Source organism: Mytilus edulis, chromosome 8 (assembly GCF_963676685.1).
Source record: "Mytilus edulis chromosome 8, xbMytEdul2.2, whole genome shotgun sequence".
In the NCBI taxonomy this organism is placed as follows: Eukaryota; Metazoa; Mollusca; class Bivalvia; order Mytilida; family Mytilidae; genus Mytilus; species Mytilus edulis.
In genome coordinates, this window is record NC_092351.1 from 89,136,148 (window position 1) to 89,157,166 (window position 21,019).

Genomic DNA, 21,019 nt, shown 5'->3' on the forward strand with positions numbered 1-21,019 from the left:
TTTCTTGTTCAAGTTATATTTATAAAGCCTAGTGTGATAGTGTGAGTCTGTGTCATTGTAAAATCATTCAAATATAAAATAAATAGCGAAGTACAGTTTCCATTGCCTGCAGTTAATGTAGTTATTGCAATAGATTGCACATTTGGCATTTTCAGTTATTTGATATACATGATTGGGGACTGGGTATTAAGCTAACATTGACCTTGGTTAATGTTACACCCAGAATATGTCCTGATACTCTTGGCATTGACAATAACTTTTCATGCAAATATGTGCTTTCTACTGTTGCATTAACTGTTGTTGCAATGATAATCACAGATTGATGATTTGGAGAAAGTGAAAAATTTGTTTAATTGACAAGTGAGGGTTATCACAACTTTTTTCATTCTGTTGGTTTTTATTCTTTTATTTAACTTGGGAAGCGATAATAAATTCGTGAAAAAATTCAACTGTTCTAAAACTTTCTGAGATTTTTAGAGTGTCAGACATACACCACAGAATGTAAAGTAATGTTGTATATATACATTCATATACAATTTAAATTATAAAGTTTGTAAAAACAATCCTGTCTCATTGGCCCTCATATTAAATCTTCTTATTTATATTAATGTCTGCTCTAAGATTTTGTGCAGTACTGCCTGTGAACAGATGTTTCAGACACAATCAGACTTTTTTTTTATATGTGAACATCTTGATTGTTATCTGTAATGCATGAAGAACTTGTTACTTTAGCTTTTCAGAATGAAATTGATTACCGATTGGTCATAATGGGTTTCCTTTAATCTTTATTGCATACACCTCACCATTCTTTTCAATTCTTTATTTTTCATGTGTAGCCAAATATAGCGAACTTTGCTCATTGCTGAATACCAAATGGTGACCTTCTGTATAGTTGCTTTTATCAATACTATTTCATTGATGGTTGACAGTTTCTCATTGGCCACCATACCACATTTTCTAATCGTTATACATAAAATATATTTTGGGATAAATTGTGCATACTTTGGTATGTTCATTTGTAACTTTCAAGATTTGAATTTTAACATAACTCTAAGAGTTTGAACTAACTTCTCTTGATATATTGTGTTTTGTTTTACTTTTGTAATATTTCACCTTTTTTGTCAAGGTGTTGACAACCATCTTTTAACTTAGGAGTATGTATATTCAACTGGTCCTTTGTCTCTCATGTAAACTTAAAGGATTGTTTAAACTACTGCTTTTTGTAAATTGATATTTCTGAACATTTATTTCTTTGGTTTGTTTATCCGATGAAGTGTTCTGCATACATGAGTGTAATCTTTTTCATTTAATGGTTCAGTTTCTTAAAAAATATCAGTTATATTAATGTTGCATGTTGAAAACATTTGTACATTGAAAGCAAGCAATTGCAGTTTTTTATTTGATACAATCATTGAAAATAACTATATGTGTATGGTATCAATTTATTAACCTTGCTTTTTGGCAATGAATTAATTACATTTGTACTACATGTAAAGGAATCACTTATATTGACAGGTTAATATCTATCTTGTAAACTTCATTGATTAGATTTAAATACATTAAAATAATTAGACAATATCTTTATCAATACATTTTTATTACATCTTCATTCCTTTATTTCACATGACTAAAAGTACATTTGACAATGGTAATAAACAATCAATGAACAAAACAAAAATTGAAATCAGATAATAACTGTAAAACTCAACACATACTTCTAAATATTTCAGACTGCACTCATTGTGCAAAGATTAACTGACGGTGATGCAGGAATTAACTATATCATATCTCATCCTGAGCATATTGTTCATCCTGAGGTTAAAAAGATTCTCATGAAAAAGAATATTGCTAATCGTGTATGTACTATTATACCAACATTATTTAAAATAAATATGAGACATTTATATATATGTATATAGCCATATGTCTGATGACACTTTCAAAAGTAATAAGGGGTATGGTACGGAAAATTATTCTAACATCATGTACCTCAAATGATTGCTATACATTTTACTGTCAATTTCAAACTCTGTTATGAAATTAAATTTTGACCACTGTATAAAATTATCCTCTTAAGTGTCCCATTATTCAAATCTCTTATTCTTTACTCCCCTAAAACCTTGAATTTTTTAACCATGAAATTTGAAACATGTAATTATATATGGCAAACAAAAATATATACAATATACGACAAATAAAATAGAACAGTAGTTACAGAGTAAACAATAATATTAGCACAACATATGTGGTAAAATGTTCAAGCTGCATTAATATGATAGCTTAGTTTGTACCAATTTGGCCAAGAACATTAAAAAAATAGGTAAAAATTTTATTTTACACAGATCTATACCCTGGACATGATTTAACCAAATAAAATTTGTCCTGTAAACATCTTTGTCAGATTTACTTTGACAACATATTCGTTACAAATGTGTTTGGATATATGTATAAGACCACACCAAAGGTACCAGTATTCGTTAGTGAAACAAATTATACATTAGTTGTTTTCCATTGGTTGATTTTAAAAATGACCACTGTGTTGTATGGCAAGCTTACAGCCTAATCATCAAATTGAAAAACTGTGGTATTAATGTTTGTTTAAAGTCTGAGTTTTTGTATAGTCTTACATTTTTGTCATGTAGTGCAAGGCAAATGTTGAGGAGAATCTTCAGTAACGTGTAATTTGATACAAAATTCCAACAAACCAGTTTAATTTCAAAATAAATACAAAATAAAGGGACAAACTACTTAACTACTTAAAGGGGGTGAAGATGTATGTATGTTATTTTTAATGATAAAATGCATTGTGGTCAGGCAGATGAAAGAAAAAAAAAGGAAAATTTAAAGTATGAAAAAAATAAAATAAAAATGCCCTTGATGTTGAAGAGTTGATCCGTAAAAAAAATTGAAATATTCCATCCAACTGATAAAATTACTTGTTTATAGATAACACATCTTGTGGTGGATGAAGCACATTGCGTCCTATCCTGGGGAAACTCTGATTTTCGGCCTGCTTACCAGAAGCTAGGTCTACTCAGAGCTGTAATGAAAGACTCAAACATCTTAGCTCTAGCAGCAACAGCAAATGGCATGTCTCAAAAAAATATTTGCTCATCACTGAGAATGAAAGAGCCAGTAATTATTGTTGAATCACCAGATAGGTAGAGACATAAGCTTATTAAAAATTTAGAAACATGATATTATGATATGTGATGTGGTATGATTGCCAATCAGACAACTATCAATCAGAGATGAAATGAAAAGAGCTTGACTCATCAGATGGATACTTATAAAAAAACATTTAAACCAAAAAATATAGTGGAGTTGGCAATGTACTTACACATCCCCACAATAAAAAGACACTAAATCTATATCTGATATATTGTACACACATCTACTGACAGTTAGTTCACAGCCAATAACAAAATGAATAAAGGGCTGCGCTTTAGCGCATGATACGCCTGTTGCTCTTTTAACTTGTCTTTTATGCTTTAAATGAATTTATATGATCAACTAGAAATAGTGTGAGCCCTGTCAAATACCCCCCCCCTCAAATAATAAATAAAAATGCACAAAAAAATTGGAACTTTTAAGGCTACCTCAAATTTAACTAAGTTTGTTGTCTTTAATTTTTTATCCATACATAAAATTTTGTGAAAGTGTTAGTTATTGTCCCAAAATTGGAAAAATCCCCCCTTTTTTAAGCATAAAAATTCATAACACGGAAATGTAAAATCTGAAATTTATAAAGATTGAAAGGGAGCTTACATCAATAGATATAAACAATTCACCAAAGTTTCATGGACATTGGTGAAAGCCTTTTTGAGTTATTGTCCGAAGTGTTAAAAATCACCCTTTTTTATGAATAAAGCCCCATAAATCCAAAACTTAAAATCTGAAATTTATAAAAATTGAAAGGGAGCTTACATCCATAGATATAAACAATTCACCAAAGTTTCATGGACATTGGTGAAAGCCTTTTTGAATTATTGTCCGAAGTGTTAAAAATCACCCTTTTTTTATGAATAAAGCCCCATAAATCCAAAACTTAAAATCTGAAATTTATAAAAATTGAAAGGGAGCTTACATCAATAGATATAAACAATTCACCAAAGTTTCATGGACATTGGTATAAGCCTTTTTGAGTTATTGTCCGAAGTGTTAAAAATCACCCTTTTTTATGAATAAAGCCCCATAAATCAAAAACTTAAAATCTGAAATTAAAAAAAAACGAAAGGGAGCTTACATCAATAGATATAAACAATTCACTAAAGTTTCATGGACATTGGTGAAAGCCTTTTTGAGTTATTGTCCGAAGTGTTGAAAATCCCCCCTTTTTTATGAATAAAGCCCCATAAATCCAAAACTTAAAATCTGAAATTAAAAAAAAACGAAAGGGAGCTTACATCAATAGATATAAACAATTCACCAAAGTTTCATGGACATTGTTGAAAGCCTTTTTGAGTTATTGTCCGAAGTGTTGAAAATCCCCCCTTTTTTTATGAATAAAGCCCCATAAATCCAAAACTTAAAATCTGAAATTAAAAAAAACGAAAGGGAGCTTACGTCAATAGATATAAACAATTCACTTAAGTTTCATGGAAATTGGTGTAGGTGTTTTTGAGTTATTGTCCGAAGTGTGGACGACGGACGGACAGACGGACGGACGGACAGACGGACGGACGGACAGACGGACGGACAACGGTATACCATAATACGTCCCGTCCCGGGCGTATAAAAACATGAAAATATCTCAATATACATGTATGTATGTTATAATTTAACTTTTGATTATACATTACATATATCATAGTATCAATTTATTAAAACTTGGGAATGGTGACTATAAAGCTGACAATACATTATGAATATTTTATAACAGTTAACTATCAATAATAACTCTATTTTTTTGTGATTCATTTGTAAACAGATATATTATGTTAATGATGAGTATTTGCAAAAAATACCAGTCGATGGAATGCTAAATTTCTCAAGCCTTAAAAAATTTCAGTTTTATCTCTGATACTCAGTCAGACACTGGAATTAATTAAGAAGCACATTCTTCTTATAAAATCCTGACTCACCGAAAGTCTTTAAGTCTTAAATACAAGAGCACTACACCACTTGATCGGGTGCCCCAATATGTAATTTCGTAGGTCACCGAGACCATGGTATTATTTTAACCATATATAAAACACACATTTCTCTACTGGAATATATACAAACTGATTGTTTGTTTGTTTATCAAATATTTTCAAAAATTATAAAGTCATTTAAAACAATTGGACTGTATACTAAAGCATTCCTTGTATTCCAGTAATCCCCAAACAATATTCTTAGCCATGTGGACAACATACCCATGGTGAACCAGTTAAGGTTTACAATAAAAATGTATACGCAAAATATATACCTATTCTCGCACCATTGTAGCACCTAAGGTAAATACACTGGCGGTGTTTAAAAATGAACGATATTCATTTGATAACAGTAAATTGGTGAAAAAATACACTAGCTATCAACCAATCAAAATCCAAGATTCTTACATAAGGTGTAATTACATAAAAAAATTCTTCAAAATCAAATTAGAGTTTATCTGTTATAACCCTGGTTGTACAAATAATTCATTAAAATACACATAACATTTTCTTGTAAATAGACCAAATGTGTACCTCAGTGTAGAAAAAAGACCCCCATCTACTGGAGGGGAAAATACTGCAGAGGAGTCAATGTTCAAAACAGTGGATCCCATAATCCAAGAACTTAAAACAAAAATGGAAAACTACAGAAAAACAATAGTATATGTACCCTTAAAATGGTGTGGGGTGCTTCACCAGAGAACTGTGACATCTATTGGAAATGTTACTTCAGATACTGAGGCAGAGAGTTTTTCTCCTATAGTTTCTCAATATCACTCACCACAGTCACAGCAGGTACTCATAAATATACCAAAATTCCAATTTCATTTATTACCCTGCTTGATTTTTTACTATTTATTTCTCTGGACAATAGTTCTTTGTAAAAGTAAGCCATAAATTTATGTCATCCTTTGTATTTTTTTAAATTTTGTTTTAACATTTTGGAATTTTCTAGGTTCCATTTCTCAATATATTAAGATTCAAGGAAGAAACCTCCTATAACAGTGAATATCATCTATAACATTTGTCATTATTTTAAAATTATAAAACCTTGGTTAAACAATGATTGAGATCTGTTCTTATCAAAGTTTTGAAACCATATCTCCTTCACACTAAAAGCTTGGATCACCCAAGACATGAAGGATTTGGAAAAAGGAAGTCTAAGACTACTGTATGCAACTGAGGCATATGGCATGGGAATCGATGTGCCTGATGTGAGGCATGTGGTACATATTGGGCCTCCAAATACCATGGAAAGTATGTTACATGAAAACAATATTGAAATCCAACTGTTTTCCTATTAAACATTAAGTTAAAACACAGTTCTTGGTCTTAAATTTAAAGAATTAGATTTATTTTTTAATCACATATTGTTCGTCCAATCCATAAACGATTTAGTTGACTTGTAATTTTAAGTATCTGCAAAATACATGTAAAATGAAAAGTTTAATCAATTAACCATGAAATGAAATAACCTCAAGGTCAGATGAATCATGCAAGATAGACTTTCAATTATTTCAACTATTTGATTGAGTTGATCCAACCTATAATGGTAACTAAGAAATGGAAGTTTAAGAAATAGCTGATGTAAGCCACACTTTATTGTAGTTTAACATGGGTAGGCATTATTACAATTAAGATAATTTCTATGTTGGATATGTATAAGTATAGAGTGGTTGTGTAGGCTCTTCTGTAATGTTTGATCAACTGATATTTTACTTACAGCTTTTGTTCATGAAATCGGAAGATGTGGAAGAGATGGTGAGCCCTCAAGTGCAACTCTTTTCTATAACAATACAGATTTATGTTCAACAAATCTAAATGAAAAAATGAAAATGTATGTGAAAAACACATCAATATGCCGCAGACAAGTATTACTTAACCACTTTGAGGCAGAAGTAGATAAAACAAGAAATGCACACAACTGCTGTGACATCTGCAGGAGAACATGTCAATGTTCACTGTGTATTTCCACACACATTGAAATCACTTCTGCATTAGAATCTTTGTTATTTAATAAAAAACCAAAAGGCTGTGGCCCTAAATATGTTGAAAACCTATTTCAGATCTGAAAATTGTATTCAAAATTCTGTTTTGCCACAAATTTATACAGGTTTGTCTGAAAATCTTGCTCTTAAAATTTCTGTAAATAAGCGTTATGCAGACCCTCAGGTAGTATCAGAGGATTTCCCAGATTTAAAGCAGAGTTATGTTCTTAACATTTCTAAAATTATAGCCAGAGTAGAAAGCATCTAGATATGACTGTACAAATACAGTGTCTATTTAAATTTGTATTCAAGGTAGTATGAGACCAATGTAATTTTGATTTGCTGACGGTTGTTAACTTTTTATATTTTAGTATGAAAAAAATAAATTTGATGCATTAATGCAATTAGTAATGTAAACATTTATTTATTCCATTACAGATGTAAATAATACAAATATCTAAACGAAGAAGAAATAAAAATTTAGTATATATATTTTCTCAAATTTATCAATACAATCACCTTTGCAAACTACATTTTGTTTAAAGTTTAATATAGGCCAATGTACAGACTTCAACAATGAGCAAAGCACAAACTGCACATAGTGAATTAAAAAAATAAAAATAAGCACTATATTTATAGTTTTATAAAATTTAGAAAACTACATTTTGGCATTTTGTGAGCAAATAATTTATAGAAATGCTCTCATACTACCTGGAGTAGGTCTGATATAATCAATGTGTGTTAAGCAACTATAATGATAAATTTCAAAAGGATTACAAGGGAAAAGAGTTTTTGTGTTTCTTGAACCACTTCTGTAATTTCAAACCATCGACTTTCTCACACAGTGACTTAGGAATATTTTTAAAAGTTTCATATGATCTTCCTTCTTGATGAGTAAATGGCAAAATTTCTCTTAAATCCTCCATAATAACACATACTTCATCATCATAGCTTTTATCTTTGTGTCGTTTGGCTCTAACAAGAGTTCCAACTTCAGTGTCAAAGTTACTTGCAATTTTGTGTATGCTTGGTAGAGCTGAAGTCTTATGCTCAATTGTTGAATTTTCTTTGTTTGAAAACATATGTTTAATGTGTTTTTTGCTTTCTTTTACGTTCCATTCTTGAACTAAATCAGCGGGAACATTGCCATCTTTCCTTCCATGAAGGTTTACAAAGCTAGCACAGAATACCTGACAGGCTTCTTGTAAACCCATTACAGAATATTGCTGTATTAGCATTCGTAAAATCTCCTTATGGTACTTAGCACATATACTATGGCCTCTGAGCTGCACCATCATCATTTTAAGGAGTGGGAGAAACTGTTCCCTTACTGGTTCCTTACAAAGATTAAGAAAATATCGGAAGATCAGTCCTACTTCCAATGAGTAATGGGCATAATATTTTACCTTGTCAGGTTTCAACTTTTGGAAAGTATACTCAGATACTGCCACAGGAATATGTATTGTTTGCCCATTATCTAGCAGTAGTTCTATGTATTCATTAATCTCTGTTGGATCTGTAAAATAAATCACAAAATCCTTTCATCCAATATAATTATCAATTTGATTATACAAATATATACATGTATGTTACATTGAGCAAGTCAAAATAAGAAATTAAATTCATGGTCCTATGGATTTTGTATTTAGGGTATAGGTTCAGGTGTTCTACATAGATTGTTTGATTTTTAGCTTTATAAGTCCCCTAATGACAAAGTCAAAGGGGACTTTAGATTTTCACTCAGTCCATCTGTCTGTTGATCCATCTGTTAGTCCAGCACATTAGTGTTCCATAATTTTTTCTTCATGCTTGAAGATATTCATTTGATATTTTGTATATGGTTTATTATGACAATTAAAAAATCAAGTTAAAAATTTGTTTTGGTCTACTTGTTTCATATAGTATGGAAAATGCCTATAATTGAGATCAGTATGTTTCTATCTAGAACTGTTTTCTAATTTTGATCGGTGGTTTGCTGACATAATAATGTATTTTATACTGCAATCAGTTATTTTACTATACAGATAAAGCTATACATATACACATAAGCTTTATACGTCAATGACCTCAACTAACCTTTAAGCCCCGCCTACTTACTGGAACTACTGTATTTCATCAACAACGTCACATCACAACCATGAGAACGTGTATTAACAATGTTCAAACTTTTACGAATTTAAACTTGTTATGTCTTCAAATTGGTCATTAATATACCATGTTTGTAAAATGTTATTAATTAAGTTCATTATCCCTGTTTAATTCATTAACATGTCAATGTCTTACCGACTGGACAACAGTCATAGGGAAATACCCCAAACCTCGCATTTCCCACGTTTCTAAGCCTCATACAAATAAATTTCATATTTCAAGACACTATACGTATGTTGTCTAAATATACTGCAGCTGTGCTATTTGAGCAGTCAAATTGCATTGACCGTATATATATATTCATATTTGATATACAGTCACTGACCGTATATTTAAGAGATAACTGTATTGTATTTGAAGCTTTGCGGACGTCCATCGTACTCGGCTGGAAATAGGTAGAAATGCTCAGCACAGCCTCACTTTCTACCTGTTTCTAAGCCTTGTACAAACAATATTGATATTTCGAGACAGTGTATGGTTATTCTATATATATTTCAACAACAGGTAAAAATTTCAAGAAGACTATACGTTGCTATAGGTGATTTCACCATACATAGAAAATGAATAAATATTGGTAACACTAGCTAAATACCTTCTAAAACCTGGTCATCCTGAACATGACCACTCCAAGATGGAAAAACGAATGTGTCGACAAATTGTTCTAATGTGTTGTATGTCCATATCTCTCGTGCTCTGTCATCATCAAAAGATGTTGGTGGCAAATTTTGTGTCGGGAAATCATTCTGGTTATCCATCCCAAAGTAGCTCATTAGTGCTTCAATAATATTTGCAGACAAATAATTATCTACAAAGTCTTTGTCTGCTTCGTATGCCTTCATCACTTTGGGGTCAACTGTTTTACGACTTAGTCGTTCACATTCTCCTCGGAGGGTGCCTTTTTCAACCACTCCTTCCACATTCCATAATTCACCAAATACGACCTGGAAAAAAAATTCATTAATTTTCATTTCAATTTCATAATTGCCAAAACAGGAAATAAATTTTAAGGTAATAATTATTTCAAGATTTGCAAAATGCATTCAATAAAGGAATTGATAAGATAACTGTTACAAAAGCTATATATATATATATATATATAATGGCCAAAACGTATGGGAAATTGTGTTATAGTTTTTATTATATATATATATATCAATTTATTAACATGATTCTTTCTGATAGTAAACAGTGATGTTGTTTTTTGTGTGTTTTTGCTTAATATTCCTGAAAGATAGGTAATGGAAAGAGGTTTGTGTACAAGCAAAGTGGTTCAACCTACTATAAATAATTTATGTGAAATTAAGTCTCTTGAGTAAAGTTTTGTCATTGACTTTCATAACAGATATTCTTTTTTTTATATTGAAAACTTAAACATGGTTTGATTGTTTGATGTCCTATAGTGTTTCTTGTGTAATATTAGGTTTTGATCTCATTGTCCTATATGTACATTTTGTAGTACATGTATTCATATGCTTGAAAGAGTATATATACAGTATTGAAAAAATCTTTAGTTTGTGTTTCTGCAAACTATTGAACTTGACTAAAAACCTCTAACTTAATTTTTCACTTTTAATATCAATTTATTCTGCAGACATTCAGTTAAACAGATTAGGAGAATTGTTACTTTTGCTCTTATATAACCTTTTCTAAATAATTCATTCCAAGATGAAAACATTCAGCAACACATCTTCTTATGTGGGAAAACTGGTCTTGTGGATCTATATTTCCGAAACGAAGTAACATAGCTTCTGATAACCTTTCTCTGGTCAATTGGTCTCCTCCAATGACAAATTTGAGGTCTGCATCTGCACCAGCTTCCTTCTTGATGGTATCCAGAAGCTGCTGGTACCAGGCAAGGATTTTTACATCATCCTGATATTTGTTTTCGTTATAAGGTAAACAGGGTAGAGGAATTACCTCTGTCTTAGCTGAAATATATTCTAATGATTTACTTTCTTTGAGGAAAGAAATATTGGGGAGGAATTTAACAGCTGTGTCAATTATTAATCCAATTACTTCATGTCTGATCATTTTGTATTCCTTTTTGCTCAGTAGAATATTATCAATGCTCAAATGATTGAGTGAAATTTCTGGCTCAACTGGCTTAGTTAAAAAGTGATGGTCTGAAATGAGAGCTAATGATGTGAACATGTGGACCATATGCTTGTGTTGACTTTTTGTTTCATGACTAGTTCCAACTGTGAAATTTAAGTTATCCCCTATTAGTCGGATAAACTTCCCTTCTTCTAAAAATTTGACCAGGAAACCAGTATACCGTTTACCAAGTTTGGTGATAGTATCAACTGCAACACAGTATGAAGATGATACACCAAGTCTGTTTAATCTGTCATAAACCTATAACAAATAAGAAATCAGTCATCACTTGTATAAAAGATGGAAAAGAATAACTGTATATTTCTGCATATTTAAACACCCTGGAGGTGTAATGCATTTAAACAATTCAATTGGAGCACACTTTATAAATAATTTGTCATAGATCTTATATTTGTCTTGAAAAAAATACATAAAATTTTTCTTATTCATTAAAATGAATATTTAATGTGTAAATGCTAGGACACAAAGGAGAGAAATAGATAAATGTACCGTTCTATTGAATCAGATTAAATAAATTTATGAATCTATAAGCAAATAAGTCAAACTTTAATATTTGGTATCCATGTGATTGGAAAAACATAATCAACTTCATGCTATAACAGAATATGTAACTGTCCATTGCCTGCAATATTTAGCTGAGGATTTGTAAATTTGTCCCTGGCCAGAATTGAACTGACATTTCCTAAAATCCCATTAGGTGTACTAACCAGTTGTACTACAAGGGCGTTTTAAAACCTCTGTATGCAAGCATTTGGAAGAGTTCAACCACACAGATTGACCTCTCACAGATATTTAAAACATTTAGATATATTCAATAAACACTTAAAAATAATTTGGTGCTTACTTATGATACCAATAACATTGTATATATAAACCATGTTCACACTTTGCATTTTGATGATTCAAGCCGATATGTTTAATATTTAAAAAATAGGCAGATGTAGTAATACCTTACCCAATACTGTCTTCAATTAAGCATCTGTCTGAAGCAAATATCATCTTTGATTAGAGAAAAAAAGAAGTAAAAGGTGTATTAACAGGACAAAACTAACAAAAACTTGATCTCCTTAACATAATGTTAGCCCCCAATATTCAAATATTTTCTAACCATGATGTTACTTTAACACATTTTTAAATCACAGCGGACGTATTTTAGAACTAGGACAGTCACGTCAAAGAGAAACATGCATTGTAATTATTGAACAGTATCGAACACTAAATATTGATGATACTAACACTTTGGTCACATATGTTATCAGCCAGGCACATAGCAATGACTCGCTGTATCCTGCTTAACTCATGGTACCTTGACTGCATCATCATACCATATATCATTGCCAGTCTGGGCAGAATGTTTGCCAGAGCAATTTCTGAAGATCTCTTTTCTTTTGGCAGCATAATACATATTAAAATTTGCAATACTTCAGGAAATTTTTGTTTCATTTCTTCAATTACTTTTTCAAAATTTAGCTCTTCCAGCGACTCTGGACCTTTCTCCATTAGGTATGAGGTGTAGCCTTTTTTTTATTACGCATCTCATTTGGTCTGTCACCCACTGAGTTAGATATATTATCTAAAATAGCTTCCCTTAACGGCTCAATAGACATTATAATCTTCGACATATTTTTTGTATTTCGTGTGGTAGACATTGTATGTCTCAACATTACAATGTCTTTGGTAGTTATTACTTTGGACTTTGTAGTATCTGTCAAATGGGGTATGATTTTGTTGAATTTTTCCACTCTTTTTCCTGGTGCTCCTATATGGCGTTTTGCAGGTTTAATTTGCAATGCAGATATGTAGCTATGGTCACTACCTACCCTTGCTTTGTTTTCTTTTGGCATTACTTTACCTTCACCTTTTTCATCAACAATCTTCTCATGCTTCTTAGGTGTTGATGTCAAGCATGGCAGAAAGCTGTCATCAAGCTGCAAATGTAATCAAATGAAAAGCTGAAAAGGTGTCATCAAACACAGATATTTTATATTAAAAACAATTATTACATTGGTTGCAATGAATTACATTAAAATTGGTTATTTCAGTCTTCTGACGGCATACAACAATCGGCTTGGTAAAGACATCCATAAAGCTGCATCAAAACAGATTCTTAATATACAAAGACAATATCATGTTATATAGATTAGACCATTGGGTTTCTCATTTGAATGGTCTAACACTAGTAATTTTTAAGCCCGTTATTGCTTGTTGTTCGGTGTGAGCCAAGGCTCTGTGTTGAAGGCCAGACATTGACCTATAATTGTTTACTATTATAAATTGTTATTTGGATGGAGAGTTGTCTCGTTGGCTCTAACACAAAATCCGATATCTAAAGACAACATCATAAAAATGTCTAAAATTATAATTGACAAATGAAGACTTTTTGGTAAACTCACCAACATTGTTCGCAGAACTGAACTGCAGGACTCGCTTTCATATGCAGTATCTACTGAATCATGTGAATCAGAAGAATTAGTTCTCAATTCTAAAATTTCTTCATCCATTTTCATGAAAACAAAGTTATCACTGCAATATAGAAAGATGATAAGTTTATAGGACATGCATCTTCTCATATTTGATATTCAATTAATTATTTAGCATAAACTCAAAATTGGAGTTGAATGAGTGAGAAAAAAAATTTTAAGACTAAAATTGAATGGATATTTCTTTTAAATCAAAGGATATAAACTGAAAGGTTTGCTGATTACTATTTAATACAGGATGGTTTGGATTTTAATTTAAACCACCATCTACTGAAATTGCATATATCTTCCAGCTGTACTTTTTGCAAAGTTTTACCTTATATATTTCATTAAGAACAGTTATAAGAGTTGCAGTATATGAAGAATAACCATACATTGTTTCGAAACAAACTATTATTTGTACTCATCTGGAAACAGGTATAAATGCTCATCATAGCCTCGCTTTTTTCCAGTTTCCATTTTTTTTAATGTAAAAGGTACAGAAGAATAAGCATTATGTAATCACACTTTCACACAATATCACAATCTGAATACTGCTGTATAATACTTACTTTGGATTCAGCGTTATATCAGTTTGACAACTTGCATTGACCATCTCCACTTTATTTTCACTGTCTTTAAAAGCCATAATCCTTTTATACTGGTTCTGACATGATTTTGCTGTTATTGAGGTATAAAGAATGAATACTTTATTTGCAAAAAACATAACTCAGTACCAGGAACTTTTCTTATGTAAAGAAAAACTTTCTGCAATTTTTGGTTTAAACATAGTCATACATGTACATAAACCTCTGAACCAAATATGACAGACTTACTAACATACATTTGTACATGCAGTTGGTTCCCTTAAAATGAAGTTATTACAGGCTGTAATATGTGACTGTACAAAAATTTCAAAGTCAATAAAAAAGACTTGCTGAACTTAATCATAAAATCTTTAAATAATTAATAAATGTCAAATAAATGTCAATGCCTATACTTCTACACACAAGATATTTTTACAAACATATATCAAATATTAATAAAATACTATGAAAATAATTTACTTACCAGTTCTATTACTTCCAAACATCACATTCAGTGATTCAGTTACTGACTTCCACTCAGTACTGTCATTAAAAGTACACTCTGTAACTGTAGCGAGAAGATTCTCCTTCTCTTCTGGTGTCCATTTATTATAATTATTATTTCTATCAACACTACATATCTACAGTAAAAAGTACCGGTACATGTATTTGAGCAGTTAACAGCTGCACTGCTTACATGGTGTATATAGGATATAAGCGTTACAACAATAGATTATTGAAATTTAAACCAATTTGTATATTTTACAATGAAGTACTTTATAATATTTCCCACAGAAAGTAACCAAAAGTTAGCGTTAAATTCCAATATTGCACTAGTGCAATAAATCTTCAAAATTCATGACATCATGAACAACAAAATCTTAGTTGAAACCGATTTTTACATTCAAATGTTATATTGCTATACAATAAAATGGTTATTGCATGAATATTTGGGATTATTCCATATTGATAAAATTTTAGTAGGGTTTTCTATATGAATAGGATTTTGAATAATTATTCAATAAATAAGCATATTCACCTGCAGAAAGGGATATTCACGGCAAAGAACGTTGCGTGCTTTTACGTGCATAATTTTGGTAAAAGATTAACGTCTGAATTTGGTAAATAATTGCCATTACATACATTTCTCTCAAAATATGGAATAAAACAATTACTGTCTCAGTGAATATAAGCTCTCATTCTCAGAAGCTAGTGCAATATGAAATTCTACTCTGGACAATATTCCCCATTATCCCCGGCTTAGTATATATCTAGGATTTTGATTGGTTAACTTTGACTCAATCCAGTTTCTCCGTCTCCGTATTAAAAACGTCTTATATTTGACTACCTGTAGGGTTCTACCACCACAGGTAGTACCCTACACCCCGTAAAAAAATATGTAAAATTTCCAAATTTCAATAAAACTTTTTTAGATAACGAAAAAAACGTTGTTTTTGTGTTACACTTTGTACCCGAATTTCCATAAAACTCGCGCGATTCGGACTAAGACCGGGGATAAATTCGTTATCCACGTTCATACCCGTAGATATGGATATGAACGTAGATAACTTATAATATTCAAGCAATAACCATTATTCTTAGGAGTATAAGCACTAAATATATGTATTGTATTCAATTCAGCAGTTATGGTAGTTTATTAGATGTACTTTTAACATGTTAATAAAATTGTATTGAATTAGACTTACTTCAGGTGTTTTTTTATTCAGAGGAGATATTGATGGGGATGCTGTGTTTTCCCTTTTTCTCTTTAGAAAGCCTTCTATCTGAAAAATATCATTTGCAATATAAACAATCATCGAAAATAAAATCACCTTAACTACCTTATATTTTTGTTTGACATTAGAATCTCGTTATAAAATCCGCGTCGCCAGGTAAACTAAATTTGCGACAGTAAAACTACCGATGGACGTCCTTAAAGCTTCAAATACAATACAGTTATCTCTTAAATGTCATAGTAATTTATTTCAACATCTGAATATTTTAGTTGGCTTTGAAAAAATTGGAGAGAGCACAATCTGAATGTCAATGAAGACTTTGTGATTGATAAAATGTATAGCTTTCACCTCTAAATATGTTATATCTGCCATCTTAGGCTATCCAGTATCTTTTGTTCTTCAGCAAACAATAATCATACACTGCACTCAGGAGCTGAAAAAAAAAATATATGCTTTTTTTTATCACTTAAATCAACACTAATCATGTTTAATAACATTTAAGATAGTACACAGTTAAAAGTCTTTATTTTTGCATAGTTTTACTATTTCTTTTTTTGTAACTGTCCATTATATTTCATTTATGATTTTTGACCAAAATAGTAAGTGTCCATTTCTTCATTATATTCCGATAAGGCCTTTTATCATAAAGCTGTCATGGATGTGTGTGTTTCTAACAAATTGTCCAAAATTATATTTTTTTCATAATTTTCTTTTAGTAACAAAATATTGTTAACCTTTTGTTCATATGCCTAGTATTTCTTTGCCTCCAATTTTCAATTTATCTTTTCATGACCCGCGTCTAGACTTTAAATCATATTCTTATCAGCAACCTATCTTAAGGTGTTGGATTACTTCTGTTCTTTTTTCCTGATATTTATTTTTAAGATGTTTTCAATTGTTGTTTAAATGTGATGAGTCAATCTTTTTCAAAACATGTTTGAATATTGTTCTTTGTTGTTTTATACCACCACCATTCAATATTTTAATCACACAAAAAAATTGTTAACACTACATTATATATTCAGTTTCAAGAAGGCATTGCAAGTAACTTGATATCTAGAGGTCCATATTGGTTTATATTGATATTCTCCTACATGTGTACTTGTATCATAATTTGTATTTGTATTTTTGAAATGCATGCATTGTTTGTGTAAGTTGCTATACTAAAGTCATGATTGTATCCTGATCAGGACATAATGAACATCTATATATTGTATTGTTAAATAATAATTAATAAATTAATTACATTACATGTTACACTTTTGGTTTTTACTTCTGACCCTGAGTAATTTCATGTTTTGTTGTACTCATAAAAATGATAAAACTTGAGTATAATCTATATTATATCTGTTTCCAAGTGAGCCCCAAAATAGAGGTTAAATAAGCTGTCATATTCCTTCAGTATGGTTACATGTAAATGTAACAGTAAGGCCACACCAATTTAATTTCTTGTTCTACAGATTTTTGGACTTCAAAAATTAGGGCGAGTGAGCGATTTGAAAATTTAAATAAAAAATATTTGATTTGGAAATTTTTGAGGCGAAGCTTGAAAAGTAAAGGCGAGCGACTATATTTTTTTTTGTAAACATAAAATAGTAGGTTTTGACAATTTTAAAACTTGATTTATCACTTGTACTTTGACCATGTTGACATTTCTTTATTTTTTGGAATTGCTATATGTATGTGTGCCAATTAATGAGACAATTCTTCATCCTAAAAACAATTTTATAAGTATCCCTTTTAATGAGGGGTCAATATAAGTTATAATGTATTTTTTTGTAAATAACACTTTTTAGTACAAAAGGCCTCATCTTTTCCCAAAGAACTATATCTATCTGGTATTAAATGATAAAAACATGTCCAAGAATTTTGTGATATATTCCTGGACCTTAGACATTTTAACACATTTTATTTAGTATTATTTAAAACAAGTGGACACCTCTAGTTGTTTAAAATATGATGTATTTCACCTCTTTTTAAGTAATAAAATTGAAGTTTTTCAATTGATTTGTATAGAAGCACTATACAAATCCTTAGTATTTCTTTTCTACAACAGTAAAATGATTCCATATGAGCTCTGTTAACACAGGGCATTGACCCAGATCAAACAGCAAGCTATAAGGGACACAAAATTATAAGTAAAATTGAGAAAGGAAATTGGGAATGTGTCAAAGCAACAACAACCCGACCATAGAGCAATCACAATTCGAACTGGAAAACCAACGATCTTATTTATATATACAAACGGGAAAATAACAAATAATTTTCAAACATCAACAAACGATATCTACATTGTAACTGCTGAATGACAGGCCCCTGAAGCAATCAGGAAAGGTGCTTAAACATGCGGCGGGTATGGATTAGTTTTGTATTACCACTACCAGCATACAATATAATTGCAGTTGAAGGCATTTCTTTCCGAAGTTCTTTGAAGTTTATTCTAACAACGAAAATTTCTTGATAGAGAATTTCAGTAAGGGGAAGGAAACCAATGTTTTGTTTTGACTGGTATTTTCCTCTGTTACATATTTCTATCGGAGCACTCCCACTTTAGTCTTGGGTGTAAATGTGTATCATGCTGAATCAAATATTATTTCAGATATTTACACAAATGGGGTGCTTATATGTTTAAAATCGTTATATAAAGGTAAGACTGTATATATCTTTTTATAATATTTACAAAAAACGGTGCGGAAAATGGACACGATTACATTTCCCGATGCGGGAATAAAAAAAAAATCTGTTTTGAAAAAAAATAGGTGCGGGCGGGTCCGTCGAACAAGGGATTAAATTGGTGTGGCCTAATATAAAATTTATTGTAACATTGGAGGGTGATTGTGGGAATGCAATGTCGGGTAAGGAACCAATTCATCATGAATGTAACAATAATATTTGGTTCTTTATAATACAGTTGTATTGTTACATTTTCATCTATAAACTGTAGCCAGTTCTTTTTTTTTAATTTGCAATAAATTTTTGATCTGTGTTTTAGGAGTAGAATATTGGGAACAATCAGCCTGTGAATTAGAAAGGTTCTCACTAGCCCTTCTTCTATATATAAAAAGATGCCTTTAAAATCTATTTCATATTTGTGGGGTTTGGATCCATCCTTCCATGGTGTCAATATTATGTGTCTTAATTATTTTCAATTTGACCCAAGTACATCAATCAAAACCTTTTGTCTAGGGACATAATTCTACAAGGCCAATCCTCACCCATATTCACACCATAAAAAGTGCAAAATAAAATAGTGGGCTGAAGGTGATTGCAAGAAATTCTGAAAAACTGGTCAAGACTCGCGATGTCAGAACGATTAAAAAATGTTTTTCAGCTCATTTTTCGTTTAAGTAGCTATTTATACAGTTCTTTTCATGAAGAAATCTATATACAGTGAAAATACAGTGAAAATACAGTGAAAATTATGATAATTTATGGTTTACATTGTTTGTTTCGTCTCCTATCAGTGTAATTGAAGCTGGTGTTGCGAGTAAAACATAAAAAATGGACAAATTGGCCACTTCAAAAGCTTGCCCATCTGAGAATATAGGATTTGCATATTTAAAAACCGAATAATATCGTTCAGATGATATATAAGTTTCTTATTTTCAACTTGGGCAACACAAAATTACTTCAGTCAACAGTTTCAGTGCTTTATGTCCTGCTCTCACATCTTTGAAGCGAAGAATTTGAACGGCCAGGGTGAATGCGCATGCTCGGAAATCGGCTGTTTGAAATAGTAAAATTAGCCCATACCGGACGGTATTGTCAAGAATTTCAATAACGGCCGGGAAACAGACTAATTTATGCGTTGACTGTTTTGATTCCATGATATATGTTTACAGTACAAATTGGAGTTCAATAGGATCAAGAATCGAAATTAAAAAGTCTACTAGTACATGTAGTAGAAAATGTTATTCTGAATATAAATAAACTCATCATAGATACCACTGTGTACTGGATTATAATTATACTTGTTAAACTTATTAAAATCCAGTACAAAGTGGATAATCTATCCAAATTTTTCCAAAAATTATTCCATATTGAACTAAATTTCTAGTTCGATAACCATACCATACTTCTGATGAACTAATTCGTTTGATATGTTTAAGCTTTTGATTCGACCATATTTTTAGGGACTTTCTATTTTGAATTTTCGGAGTTCTAGAATAGAGATATAGTTTAATTATAAAGTGCAATCTAACTCTATCATTTTTTACCCATTTTTTTCATCAAATACGTCATAAAAAATAAATCCCGTAAGGAAATACATAATGAAAACAGTTTTTTTTCTTCAAAATTACTGTGTTTATTATAATTCCACTTTTGCATTTGAACTAAATTTTGAAACTAGTTTGCGTTATTTTTGGTTATCTTAATACAGCTAATTCGGTTTGTTTATATATTGAAAAAGAGGGACGAAAGATACCAAAGGGATAGTCAAACTCATAAATCTAAAATATACTGACAACACCATGGCTAAAAATGAAAAAGACAAACAGACAAACAACAGTACACATGACACAACATAGAAAACTAAAGAATAAACAACATGAACCCCACAAAAAACTAGGGGTGATCTCAGATGCTCCGGAGGGGTAGGCAGATCATGCTTCACATGTGGCACCCGTCGTGTTACTTTTGTGATAACACATCCGATAAATAGTCTTATTCGGTAGGTCACATCCATGAAAGGTAAGGGGATTGTAGTTACGACGTAAGGAACATATTCGATATCATTTGTGAAACGGCTATTCCATAACTAACTCGTGATGGCGTCCGTAAAATTTACTAAGTGATGATTTCAACTTCACCATTTGGAACTCTTGGTTTAATAGCTTCCTTGTGAGCAGC

The 21,019-nt window shown here is 31.0% G+C and overlaps 2 protein-coding genes across 2 annotated transcripts in view; one reads left to right on the plus strand and one right to left on the minus strand.

The window, feature by feature from the left end:
- The window catches only part of LOC139486565 (E3 ubiquitin-protein ligase TRIM9-like), a 171,872-nt gene that overhangs the window by 142,839 nt on the left and 8,014 nt on the right, over positions 1 to 21,019 (plus strand). The gene's annotated exons all lie outside the window — the stretch shown is intronic.
- Positions 1,425 to 13,010, minus strand: LOC139486564 (uncharacterized). The gene is made up of 5 exons (XM_071271487.1): positions 12,623 to 13,010; positions 10,913 to 11,626; positions 9,864 to 10,212; positions 4,743 to 8,639; positions 1,425 to 3,438 (listed from the first exon to the last, which is right to left on the minus strand). Exons 1-4 carry the CDS (start codon positions 12,884 to 12,886, stop codon positions 7,897 to 7,899), a joined length of 2,070 nt encoding a protein of 689 aa, XP_071127588.1. The 5' UTR covers positions 12,887 to 13,010; the 3' UTR covers positions 1,425 to 3,438; positions 4,743 to 7,896.

Excerpts from the sequence above, each read along its gene's own strand:
- LOC139486564 (XM_071271487.1), bottom strand. The coding sequence starts at position 12,886 with ATGGAGAAAGGTCCAGAGTCGCTGGAAGAGCTAAATTTTGAAAAAGTA. Across the intron at positions 10,213-10,912 it reads GAATGAATTATTTAGAAAAG|GTCGTATTTGGTGAATTATG; the intron begins GTTATATAAGAG and ends TTTTTTTTCCAG. Across the intron at positions 8,640-9,863 it reads GGATGACCAGGTTTTAGAAG|ATCCAACAGAGATTAATGAA; the intron begins GTATTTAGCTAG and ends TTTATTTTACAG.